Here is a 13992-nt window from a genome sequence, read left to right on the forward strand (position 1 = left end):
GTATTCTTTATTTTTTTATTTTTAAAATTTTAAATATGGTTATTTTAAAAAATATTTGTAAAATATAAACTCAAATAAAAAATTGATCAGAAAGTATAATTTACATAAAATTACATAATAAAATACTAGTATAAATAAAATTAGTATTTCTGAAAGATAAATTCAAATACGTTTCATAGTAAACTATAAGTTTAAGTAAAATTCGTCTGTTTAAATAAAATTAGTCTATTTCAAAAATAAATTTAATTCCATTAGTGTTAATAAAAAGTTTAATTCTATAAAATCATATTACAAACAATTATTCAAGCATCATGTTTATAACTTTTCTTTGATAATTTGATTCTAAACAAAGTGGGTTGGTCAGATGTTTACAACTGTTATTTATCCATTAAAAGTACTCATTTAGTATCTACTACGAATTTTGATACAAATCTTTTATCCTACTCCCACTTCCTCTTATGCATCACCAACTTCCTCTTTTTTTTTTTTTTTTTTTTTTCCAAAAGTAGCAATGTAACATTTTGTCCATAGAAGATTTTTTATTAGATTTGCTTTGATAAACGATCATTGTTTGATGGTTTAAACCCTTTTTTGGTTTTTAAGTTAAGTTCTAATGTTCAGTTTTAGTATCCGCTTTTAAAAATGCCAACCTTTAGTCCCTATGATATGAAAAATGTATCAAATCAGTCCTCATGACAGCACTTAATGAACAATAAATCACAAGTTTTCATACCTAGGTATCCAATATTTTGTAATTTGTTAACGGAAGGTGTTATGAACAACAAATCACTTAATGAAAAACTTGTAATTTGTTAATAAATAGGACTGATTTGATATATTTTTCATATCATAGGGACTAATATTTTTGAAAAGAGCTAAACTGAACATCAGAACTTAACTTATAGACCAAAAAATGGTTTAAACCTTGTTTGATTTGTTTGAGGTCGATGTGTGAAGGGGTGGGAAATCTATCGTGGATTTTAATATTGACAATTTTGAAGGGAATGCGATTTGATCTCAAAATAATATCTCTATTTTGCACTTATTTACATTGTAAGATTAGAGAATATGAAAAGTTCATGTAATATTTCAAAATACACTGTCAAATGGAGCAATGAAAGCTAGTTGGTGAGAATAAAGGACTTCCAACCGAACAGGACATTTCAGAAATCACCTTTTGAAGAAAAACTAGCCTCAAAGAAGCCTACAAAAGTTCTTATTTTTGAGATCACAAGAATAGTATGTCTAATAAATCTGACAAAACCAAAATATACTTTACCTCCTATATTTTCATTTACAGTTTCTTTAGTCTCTCAGTATTACACGTTCAATACAAAAATCCAATGTGTTATGACTATTACACTTCCTCTTTCCTTTTTGTGTCCCTTCCATGGACACGCATCAAAATTGGTCACATCCCCGACTCTTGTGCTTCACCTGCTTTCTGCTTCCATTTCTTCCTTCTTTTCTACTTTGAGGTTAAACGTTATACCAATTCCCTTATCTTTTGCCTGCTGATAACTAATCATCCCAGTTAGTCTCCCATCCATCTTTGTTTGATGATCTAGAAGTAAGGCCGTTTGCCGAAATGCTTGCTGCAAGTGCTGCCGGTGATTTCACTGCCACATTGTCGTCCCAATCATCATCCCAATCCTGATCCCAACCTTCAGCAGATTCCATATGGGCAGCTGCAGCAGACTCAGGCAGGGCCATTTCAAGCTCTTGATATGGAATCTCATTCTGACGTTTCTTCCTAAAAGCGCAGCAAACCCATGTTGCTCCAATCATTAGGACCATCAATATGAGGAAATAGGCACCGTTTACTGGAGTTAAAACTTTGTCATAAGAAGGAAGACGCAGAAAAAAGTTATTTTCAGGTTTATGAAGCAGGTGAAGCACACAATCCTCTTTTCCAGCATACAAAGTCAATTGGGTACTTTCGCTGCTACTTCGTGTGATGTTGATCTGAAAAATAAGAGTCCATAAGCAGTAAGATGGGAACTGTAGAAACGAAATGTAATTGAGTAAAGGAAGAAGTTTTGGTCATCAATTTTATTTCTCATGAAAAATATCTAAAACAATATACAAAACACACAAGCTTGAACAGATGATATTGGAGACAGCAAGTACAAAAACCAACAAATAAGAGCTTTACACATGAAAGATCACCCTGTTCTTCTTAGACAGATGCATAAGGAAGAGCAAGGAGTATGAGCAATGAAGTTATGGTAGTGTAACGGCAAGAGGTGGAATAATAATTGACTGGATTTGCAAATTGCACAATTTAAATTATGACAGTTTGTAAAAGAATTACTTTCTTAAGGTAAGTAGATACACAAACATTATGATCCGAATTAAATTAACTTCAATATTTCCAGAGTATCATAAGTTTGGACGAGTTGAACAAAATGAACTGGAATGGAAAATAAGGGAACAGCTAACCCCTTGTGGGAAAGCATTACAGCAGTGGAAAGAGAAAAACATATGGAATGATGTGCTCCTAGGAACACGACACTTTCAGCCAACGTTCCATTGATTTAAGAGAATTAATTCGAATGAGATTTAATGAAAGTTCAGACTTTCCTGCCTAAAATAAGATGGGTTTTAAAGACTATTAAAATTTTGAAGGTAAAAAATATTTAAAATCTCTTTCCCTTCATTCCTGCTGCATGTATTTTCATTCTCCCTTACCCTAGCATAAATGAACAGTCATTAGTGTCCTTTCCATTCTACTTCATAACTTGGTAACTGTTACATAAAGTCAAACGAACACAGATTCTGAAATTTCATTGTTCAGTGAGTCCTGAAAAATAATAAAATTGATTCAATTTACCCAAAACCCTTTGTCTAATGTTCATTGGTATTTTTTAACAGAAGATATTTTGTCTGTCCAAAATAATACTTAAGTATTCAATTTGTCTCACAATAAACAATAAATAGACAGTGGTCAGGAAGCAGTATATCTCAGGCCTCTTGCTTCAGTTTGAAGAACAAGGGATATACACAGTAAAATAGTAACTTCATACAAAAATAACATGAATTAAGAAAGGTCAGTTTAAGATAATATGATTAATACCTTTTCCGTTTTATTTTTGTCAACTTCTATATCTCCAGGAATATTTTCAAAATCATTACGAAGCTTCACGTTGATGATGCCATCTCCTTTGTTTTGAAGAAGAACAACCAAGTATTTGGGATCTGGTTGTAGTTTACAAAGAATACGAATACAAAATAAGTTCATGATTTTGACTTTCATGAAAACAATACTACATTAGTTAAAAAATTGACCTATAGTTTCAACACAAGTAACATGCTTTAGTACACCTCAATAATTAGTAGTTAGTATTTCTCCCATTGTTCCACTTAAAAAATATAAATACAAAGGAACCAGCTTCATAAAAACAAAGGGTACTGGAGGAATCTCCTATTATAAACATCATTTAAAATAGAGAGGTGCATGCAGCATTATTGCTTGCAGTGTTTCTTCACATGATAAAGGACCAAAGGCCAAAAGTCCACACACAACTAACAGTCAAAATTCTCAAAATAAGCTCGATCAGAGTGACTGGTTGAACAGGTTAAACTAAAACTGAAGAATATAGAAGTTTACTTTGCGTCTTACAAGAAATCAATTCTAAAATGAAAGCACATAGGATTGTAGTAATTAACTAATCCGTTTCCAGTCTCTTAAGAAAAGGATTACGCCAGTTTAAAAACTAGCTCCACCGCCACAAGGAATGATTGGTTAAAAATTAAAAGGAAAACTACGTTTTTAGTCCATATATTATTTTGTCAAACTAAGTTTACTCCTTCAACTTTTAAATTTATGAATTAGTCATCCAACTCTTAACATATATGAAATTATAAGGACTAAAACCCTGGGATGTTGTGTGTCGTCTTATTTCTCTTTGCACAGTAAATACACGCATTGTCATGGTTCGAAACAAACAGTCTGTAAATATTAATAGATAGTATAGCAAAAAGAATAAACTTATGAGGACCAAAACTAACAAAATGAATTCCAAAGGACTGAAAAAAACTCTTTGGGTAACTAAAAGCAAATTTAGGCCGTAATAAATCATTACTAGTTTAGCAACAATGACCTAGCCTTTTTATAAATTATTTATTTACACAAAGGGAAGGAGAACACAATGGGTATATATGATAAATATTCAAAAACAGTTTAAAGATAAAAGAAAGAAGGGCAAATAGTCGAATCAGAACATCAAGTATTGACATATTTTGTGTTTAGAACAATAAGAAGAAAACCAATCCTAATACAAAAACTTTAATTCTATTAATTTTGTTTCAACTGGTAATGGTTAAGGTAAATAATAGCAACATGCGTTTATTAAAGAATTAAAGAGAATATTATCATTAATATAAAATTAAATGTTAATATGCAATTAACCTTGAAGTAACCTTTACTATTTGTTTTGTAAATTCAAAATCCTTAATGATTTCTTCAAAGTTAATTGCATATTAACACTAATTTTCACTTTAATAAACAAAGGTAACAATTACTAAGATAAAACATGTATTCAATAACCTTAACTATTGAGAGTTCAAACAATATTAACAGAATTACTTTTTTTGTAATAAGACTGTAGTTCTTTTTTTATTGTACTGTAAACAAAATATGTCAAATACTTGTTGCAGTGAGCTGACTATTTACCCAGTAAAGAAGAAATGGTAAAAAGTTGTCAATGTAGGAAAGGTACCCAATCCCTCAGTATTTTGGTAAAAGGCACCCTGTGTGCTTTACACTGAAAACCAAACACTTGGTCTTACAGAAGGCAGTGGCTTACCTTATCCCAAAGAAATGAGAGAATTAGAGTCTCATTCTTTTCTCGCTTTTTTTTTTTAATAACTCATTTATAATACAATTTTACACCACTCAACATTTAATTTCTCATCCAAAATCTATTAGCTTTTGAAAATTGTTTCCAAAAGAAGTATTTTAGAAAACCAAAAAACAGAAACAGCTGGGAGATGTTTTCTTATCCTCTTCTGTTTTGTTAAGTGATCTCTGTTCAAGGAACAAACTTTTAAAAAATTAGAAAATAGAAACTTACGCAGGGAAAAAACACTTCCAAATGTGCTTTGGGGGACACGAGTTTAAAAAACAGAAAACAATTTTTGAAATTAGTTAACAAACAAGGCCCTACACTCCACCAAAACCGGTAATGTATTTGGCTTCCAAAACCAATCAAACTAGTTATCAAACTCAAGACTAAAACATAGCCTAAAAAAGAATTCTATTCGGTGTTTGTTAATAGTGGGAGACAATTCATGGGTCCAAGCAAAACCGAAAAGGCCAAAAAGGTTATGGTGGATGGATTGAAGGTTATTGCAGAAGCAAGGCAGCAATAATAAAAATATAATAGTATGCAAATACACTGATCTTTATAGCTAAAACACATAGTTTCATATGGGCGAATGCAAAATAAAAGTTAATCACTAGACCCCACAAATGACCGAGTAACAGAAAAAGTGGAGGGTAGAAAGAATAGGGAAGCAACAGAAGTTACGAGATGGAAAAGAAAAAAAAAAAAGGTGGGTGGCCAGAGAAGGTAACTGGAAAATGGAGGGAAATAGGGGAAGAGAAGAAAACGTGGGGTTGTTCACTTGAAAACGCATGTCACCATAGTTGAAGTTTTGTCAGCAGGGAGAGGAAAGAAAAAAAAAAAAAAAAAAAAAAAAAAGAGATCCAAGTGTGCTGAAAATGATAAGAGATTGATACTGTCAACATTGACAATTCGTCATTAGGGTTTCACTGGTCGAGGACATACCCATGAAAATGGGTTAGATTGTGTCGTAGTGGTCCTTTTTAGGAGGGAACTTTCTGCCATGACCATTTTCTGAATCTGTGTTTCCATGATAATGACTACTGCCACAGGAATACCACAAGAATCCATCATGCCATAAATATATATGGTGTAGCAGAAGAAGCAGAACAACATAAAAACAGATTAGTTGCACCACGAAGAACACACTTGATTAACTAAGCAGTGATCACTCATTTACTGCTGACAGGTTAATTTCTCTCAAAGTGTACAAAAATAAATAACTTCTTTCTAACTTCTAGAAATTTCCTTTCAGGCGACACTAATTCATTATTGAAAATTTGAAATTGTTACAACCAGTAGCTGATGAACTATGAGCAATCAGGGTTACCAAATGATGGGGGAGGGGAGGTTGGAGGGATTTCATAAACTAAAATTAGTTAATGCAAGGGTTAAAAATAAAAATTTAGAGAAGGTAGTTTATACAAATTAACTTGTGCAAAAGTAGTTCAAATGAAATAGCACAAGTTCCTTTAATTCTCTTTCCCGTTTCTTACCTTACTTAAAATTTATATATCAAAATAGGTCATAAAAAACTTGTAAATTGTCACTAAACTAGTTCAAAATCAAACTTTAGGCAAGCAAGAACTAATAATACTTAACAAGGGATTATAATTCACATTGATTTTCTTTCAGCGACACTAATTCATTATTGAAAATTTGAAATTGTTAAAACTAGTAACTGATGAACTATGAGCAATCAGGGTTACCAAAGGCTGGGGGAGGGGAGGTTGGAGGGACTTTAAAGTATAAATAACTAGAAAAAAATATGAAATAAACTTCTCCATAAACTAAAAAAATATGAAATCGAACTATAGGCAACCAAGAACTAATAATACTTAAGAAGGTATTCTAAATCACATTGATTTGTGAAGCTAACTTTAAAATTTGTTAAACACTTCTTGAGAATCTAAATTACTCATACAAATTCGTTTCCCAAAGCCAGGAATCAAATTGAAACCTAAAATCTAAGAACAACAACAATTGCCTTTTCCACTTTGATTAGGAAAGAAAATTTTTGGATCAGTGATTAATTTTGAAATCAAGTTAATTCAGTAAAACAAGCTTCATTTGCATTCTTTGAATCGAAGTTGTTCTTTTCTAAAAGAAAGAAGCTATCCTATGAATGGCAGATACAGAGGATGAATTTATTTCCATTTTCTTACAGTGAAAGTGCAGGAAAATTGCATGAGTATCAAGTGCTTTGAAATCAAATACAAAACTGCCAGCACCATTCACAATGTTCCATGAAGTGCAAGAGCATTCAGTTATCAAAACATTATTAATTTGGTAAACAGAATCTAACTAGAATTCCATACCATCGAAAGACTAACAGTTTAATATAGTCATTCTGAACATAGAAAATAAATTATGAGCATGTGCACAGTGAATGTCCTCCAATTATGAGCACATAAACACAAAGAACAACCAATAACACGTGGACCAAAACATTAAATACACACTCACAAATAAAGAAACAAACTATTTGTCGATGAGACTTAATGAAATAACCAAAAGCAATGCTGAACAGTAAGTACCAGTTTTTAAAACGCAAGCAAGCAAGTCGCCACCATCTGTGCACTTGTTCAACCCCTCACAAGTCTCAGTGGTGGTAGAATGTGAAAGTTTTCCCTTATTTTCCACCTTCCCTTGTTTCTGATCCTTATCACCGCCATCACCATCCTTTTTCGGTGGAGGAGGTACGTTCGGAGGAGGAACTGAATTCTTTTGTCCATCATTTGCATTACCCACTGTGGGTAAAGCTTGTGGTTGTGGTTGTGGAACTGGGGAAACAGGACTATCCCTATTGACCGTGTTGGTTCCACCAACAGGGTTTGGATCCTAAAGGCGAAAACTTTATTCAACCATCGTAAGAAAAACAAAAAAGTTTAAAATAAATGAAAACTATTCAAAGCACGGAAGCATAAGAAAGAAACTAACCTTTGGTTTGGCATCGTTAGGATCAGGAGCAATCAACTTTCGGAGTTTCAGAACAAAGGAGGCGTCAGAAACATCAGATATAACCATAGGCAACAATAAAAGTAACAGCATAGCGTGTGTTCTCATTGTGATCGAGCTGCAACACTCTCAAACACACACCTTCGATGGAAAAATTGGGGGGAACGTGAATACAGGAAGAGGAATCAGAGGAAACCCTTTTCAGATTGAAATCAGAGGGTGGCGTGGTAGTGGAAAAATGGATGGAAAAACTAAAAATTAAAATTAATAAAGAAGCCCTTTGGAATGGAATCTGAAAGAGAAGGAAGAAGAAAAACTGAGGAAATAGAGATTGGATTGAGATTGTAACCAGAAATGGTGAAGTGAGAATTAGGAAAAGAAAAAATGGAAGACTTGACGCAGTCTACTTCATCATGGACACTCTCTCAGGAGAGACATTGAAACGAGGCGAAGAACGCGTATACCCCATTATGGGCTGGATTCGTGTTGGAAATGGGTCTGGCTGGTGAGAACCCCGTGGTTCTGCCGGCTATTATTTTCTACGACCCCCTGATTACTAAGTGCATCCCACGTTAATAAAAAGACTAAAATACTCTTCTTACCGTACCATACTACCGCTGTTACGGCTGTCACTTCAATAATCACTTGTTTACTTGAGTGGATTTAGGAGAGTGTAATTAAAAGGATTTAAAGATAATTTTTTTTTTTTATTTGAATAGATTTGGAGATAAGTGAGAACAGATTTTAAAGTAAATTTTGTGAGAAGCGGTGTAGGATTTAATTTGTGACAGATTAAAAAAAATTGGCTTAATACCTCTTTTGGTTCCTAGTTAGGAGGGGAAAGTTCAAGTTCGTCCAACCTTTTTTTTAAAAGTTCAATGTGGTCCCAACTTGTGAAAAAACTGTATAATTAAATCCCTTTTGGTCACGGCGTTAAATATTTAACCATCCAGCTGACAGCGTGACTGATATGTGCAACGTGGCTGTTGAGAGTTCATAACATGACAGATGTTAAAAAATTCTGAGTTAGGGTTTGGGTTGCAGAAATCGCGATTTGGGATAAGATATTGGAGGAACTGTCTGGCAACTGAAGAACACCCTTGGATAGAAAAGATTGCTTTCAATTTGTTGCATTTCTCGACTTCAATCTTTCTCAATTTGGGAAAACAAACTTCTTAGGAAAGGAATCTATACTGTCTTTCTTCTTCTGAATCTGAAGAAACTATGCCCTCCCACTCATCGCAGTTCTTTACAACTATTTGTTCCAACTCCGGAAGGCTTGTAACAATGTTTGTAAAGAAAATTGTTTTAAGCCTTTTGCAACTTTCAATTTCAATTTTCTGCAGTTTGGTGAAACAAATTTGTTTGGAAGGAGAAGATTGTTTTGCTTGCTTTAAACCTAAGGACATTATTTTCATCCATTCTTCGCAACCCCTTACAGTCAACTCAAGCAACTCTGAAAGGGTTGAGACAATTTCCATGATGAAGATTGTTTTCAACGAGTTGCATCTTTCAATCTGGACGCTTCCAAGTTTGGGGAAACAGTCTTCTTGATTGTAAAGAGGATGCAGGTTTCTAAATTGTCCTGCTTTATTTGAATCTAAAGAAATTATTTCCTCCCATGTGTTGCAGTCCTTTACAATTAGTTGTTGCAACGTTGGTAGACTTGTAACGATGGTAGCAGAGAAGAATTTTTTCAGTTTTCTGCAATTCTCAATTTTCGAAAACGAAGAAGACCCTGGGAAGCCATTCCTATGTCTCGCCAAACACTTCCCAAACCTCAAAGACCAATTGGGAGGAAACCAAACCCTAATCCCTCTTACTTTTTAACATCTGTCACGTTAAGTTTAATTATAATGACATCTTTACCCTTAGGCAGCCACGTTATGAACCCTCAACAGTCACGTTGCACATATCAGTCCATGCTGTCAGCTGGATCGTTAAATATTTAACGTCGTGACCAAAAAGGATTTAATTGTACAATTTTTTCACAAGTTGGGACCATATTGAACTTTTAAAAAAAAAGGTAGGACGAACTTGAACTTTCCCCTCCTAACTAGGGACCAAAAGAGGTATTAAACCAAAAAAATTACTTCCAAATTCACTCTCCTTTACCTTCAAATTTATTCAAATAAACAACAAAAAATTTATCATCAAATCTTCTCAATTACTCTCTCCCAAATTCACTCAAATGAACAAGACCTAAAAAAATGCTGCAAAATAACAAAAAGCTACATGTAATTATATTTACAAATATTATTTTATTAATTTTATCGAATTAGGGATTCTTATTTTATCGAATTAGGGATTGAGATTCTTCTAAGTTCTTCTAGGGTTCATCTAAAGTTCATTCACAAATTGGGGTATCATTTTGGGGATTTAGGGTTTAATCCAAGTTGACCTTGATAGAGTGTGTAGTTGTCGTCGTCATCAGAGTTGTGGGACCTTCTTCAGCTGCAATCTCGAGTGGCCAGGTCAGTAAAAGTTTGGTTTTGTATTGAATATTTGTATTGCGATGTTGGGTGGTGGTCCCCGTCGTTGTATTGTGTTCCATTTTTTATTGCAATGTTGTGGTCCCCGTCGTTGGATTGTGTTCCATTTTTTATTGCAATGTTGTGGTCCCCCCATGTTTAAAGTGATTTTTGTCTGTGTGTTTGTGAGTGCGTTTTGTTTATGGTTTTAATACATGTTTTGCCGTCATGTGATTACATTATAGGTGTATAAATACCTATATATAGTGTTTTGCACCATGGACGAGGATATTGAGATTGTCTTTCACCATGGAGGGAAATTAGTTAATGATGGGAAACTTAAGTATGAAGGGGGGAAGGCATCTAGGTTTATGTTTGACCCATGTGTTTGGAGTTATTTCGTGGTTGTTAGTGTAGTGAAATCTTTGGGATACCATGGGTTTAAAGATTGTGGTACTCTGTAGGAGGGGCTTTAGTGTTGGATGATAAGTTAGATTCTCTAAGTGATGACATTATTGCCATGCATATGGTTAATTTAGCTAGGCTGAATGGTGAGGTGCATGTGTTTGTCATACACCCTGTTTCTGAACCCGAAGTCATACATATGCTGGAATATGTTGGTAATGTTGAAGGACAAGTTGAAGAGAGGGGTGATGTTGATTGTGAACAACAAAAGATGGTTGATGTTGATAGTGAACAACAAGTGATGGGTGAAAAACAACAAATGGGTGATGTTGATGGTGAAGAACAAGAGATGGGTGAACAAGTGGAAGTTGATGCTGTTATGGAGGAAGAGGTTGTTGGAGTTGAACAAGTTGGTGGTGTGTTGGAAGAGATGGGTGATGTTGATGGTGAAGAACAAGAGATGGGTGAACAAGTGGAAGTTGAGGCTGTTATGGAGGAAGAGGTTGAAGGAGTTGAACAAGTTGGTGGTGTGTTGGAAGAGATGGGTGATGTTAATGGACAAGTGCAAGTTGAGGAAGTTGGTGGTGATGGTGAACATGAAGGTGAAGAAGAGAATGAAGTTGAAGCAGATGTGGAAATCCGAAGCTGGAATTCGTCTTTTGAGAATGGTAGTGGTGATGGAAATACTGAGTGGTTGGAGGGGCTTGTTGATGTCAATGTTGGTTGTGATATAGATGATGATATACATGTAGATTTGGAGGGAAATGTGGAAGTGGATGTCCAAAGTATGTCAAACGACTCTAGTGGACCATGTTTCATTGTGAGTTCTAACAGCATGTTTGATGTTAATGTAGAGGGTGGGAATAATAGAGGTTTGTCAAATGATGAGTGAGAATCTGAACAATTAATTAGTGGAGCAGAAAGTGATGAAGACGATACTGATGTAGAACATAAGAGCAGTGAACGAAGATGCTTATAAGCATTTGATTGCCATCCCTCCAAGGTTAGTCTTCAAAAGTAGAACATAATTCCTTATTCATATAATGTTAATAATGATTCTATTATTTGTTGTAGGTATTGGTCAAGATCAAGGTTCACTGAAAGAGCTAAATGTGACACCTTAGTAAACAATATGAGTGAGGGATTCAACAATGTCCTCGTTTCTACTAGGAGTAAACCCATAATTACTTTGTTGGAGGAGATACGACTTTACCTCATCAAAGATGGGCCAAGAACATGTCAAGCATATCATCATTTACTGGATCCATTTGTCCCAAGATCCTATCTAGATTTAGAAAGGAATCTAAGTTAACTAAAAATTGGATTCCTAGGTAAATTCCATTAATGACTTCTATGTTATCTTAATTTACTACTGTGGTTCATAAGTATTGTGTCTTCTTCTACACAGTTGGTCAGGCAACAAGCTATTTTGAAGTTCGTCACATGTCTAACAATGGAGATAAGTTCGTAGGCAACATAGATGACTCCTCATGCACATGCAGAACTTGGGTGATGACTGGAATCCTCTGCTGTCATTCATTGGCTACAATGAAGTTCCTCAACATTGATGGAGAACAATTTATTGACTCTTGCTACATGAAGTCCAGATATGAGAAGACATATTCAACAATTATATATCTTATAAATGGAGCCAACATGTGGAACATTACTTAATATCCTGATGTGTCTCCTCCACACAAAAGAGTATTTCCTGGAAGACCAAAGAGAAAACGAAGACTAGAGCAATGGGAAATGAGGAAGGATGAATCAAGAATGACCAAATCTGGCTTGCGGAAAAGATGTGGCATATGTAGAGAACATGGCCATAACAGAACTCATTGCCCATCAACAACCCAAGTAGGAACTGTGCCTAGTACATCAGCAACCCAAGTAGGAACTATGCTTAGTACATCAGCAACCTAAGTAGGAATTGTGCCTAGTACATCAGCAACCCAAGCAACTCCATTTATCTGTTGTGTGCATTGATGTTATGTTGATCTTTCAGCATGGTAATGTTTCTGAAAATGGTGTTAGAAGGAAAAACATATTTATCTTTTAGCACAAACGTCTCAAGTTATAATTAAAAGTTATAAAAGTTATAGTAGATATGGTTCTGCTAAGATTGGAGGCAGTGTTTGAATGGAAAGGTACAAACGTCTCAATTTGTCTTTTGCAATGGTGAAGCTATCAACCACATAACTGTTGCCAATTACTACCCATAAATCTCCAGGAATGATCCAAAATGGGCATGACTCAGAAAGATCAATAGATTCTAGTTTTATATAGTGCTTGAGATTAATGTAAATTCTATGAAGTTTACGTAATTTGTGCTTATCAGTTCACTTTGAAAGCACTTCATATGCTTGTGCTTATTAGTTGACAGTTCATTACGAAGAGTATTTTGGCCAAAAGTTTCAATCAATACTTTGAATTACTTCCTTACCAAAAGTTACAAACAATACAAACTTTTATAGTCAAAATAACTTTGGTTCATTGCATCCTAAGTACATTCCATCATAAGTACAATGAAATAATTCCTATGAACGAAAAAACACTATTGTAAGTACAATAATGTTCACCAGAACAAGAACACAGACAATCCCTAACAAGACATTACGCCTATTTCCCAATTTCTTCACTAACAAGTCCAAATCACTTATAATCTTCCATCCACCTTCCATTGCTTCTCTGTTCAACAAAGACTCAGACTTGCCTTCACACTTTGCACTCGTTTCCGTTTCAACAACCCCATGATCTGCACACCATGTGAAATAATTGCAACCACCATCTTCACCACCATTCTGTGACAAGAAAACACCAATCAAGGCACCCTCCAACTCAAAATAAGAACAACGAAAAAACCATGAAAAAACCTTACCTTGAACTTAGGGCAGCCCCAAAATTGCTTACCTCTGTTCTTAACTGTTATTGCAGTTTTGACAACACATTTCATCCTATAATAGCAAAACGGACCACCATTGCTACATCCTCCTCGACCACCACCACAGACCACATTATTGCTTCCGCCACCCACTGCATGACGAAGACGAACAGCGATGCATCTTCAAGCACAACTTGGATTAAACCCTAAATCCCCAAAATGATACCCCAATTTGTGAATGAACTTTGGACGAACCCTAGAAGAACTCAGAAGAATCTCAATCCCTAATTCGATAAAATAAGAATCTCAATCCCAATTTTGGTTTAAAACTTTCATTTTCTTTGTATTTAAAAAATTGAACTATCCAAGTGCTTGAGCTACCCCTACTTCAGTCAGCCACGTCAGTTAAGAAACTGATTACAGTGTGCCA

The 13992-nt window shown here is 34.7% G+C and overlaps 1 protein-coding gene across 1 annotated transcript; it reads right to left on the minus strand.

Annotated features, from left to right (window-relative positions):
* Nucleotides 1-1161: 1161 nt before the first annotated feature.
* LOC106759587 lies at nucleotides 1162-8337 on the minus strand. The gene is made up of 4 exons (XM_014642834.2): nucleotides 7788-8337; nucleotides 7385-7688; nucleotides 3077-3198; nucleotides 1162-1965 (listed from the first exon to the last, which is right to left on the minus strand). The coding sequence occupies exons 1-4, from the start codon at nucleotides 7911-7913 to the stop codon at nucleotides 1522-1524; spliced, it is 996 nt and encodes a 331-aa protein (XP_014498320.1). The 5' UTR covers nucleotides 7914-8337; the 3' UTR covers nucleotides 1162-1521.
* Nucleotides 8338-13992: the final 5655 nt, after the last annotated feature.

Source organism: Vigna radiata, chromosome 4 (genome assembly GCF_000741045.1).
Source record: "Vigna radiata var. radiata cultivar VC1973A chromosome 4, Vradiata_ver6, whole genome shotgun sequence".
NCBI lineage: Eukaryota > Viridiplantae > Streptophyta > Magnoliopsida > Fabales > Fabaceae > Vigna > Vigna radiata.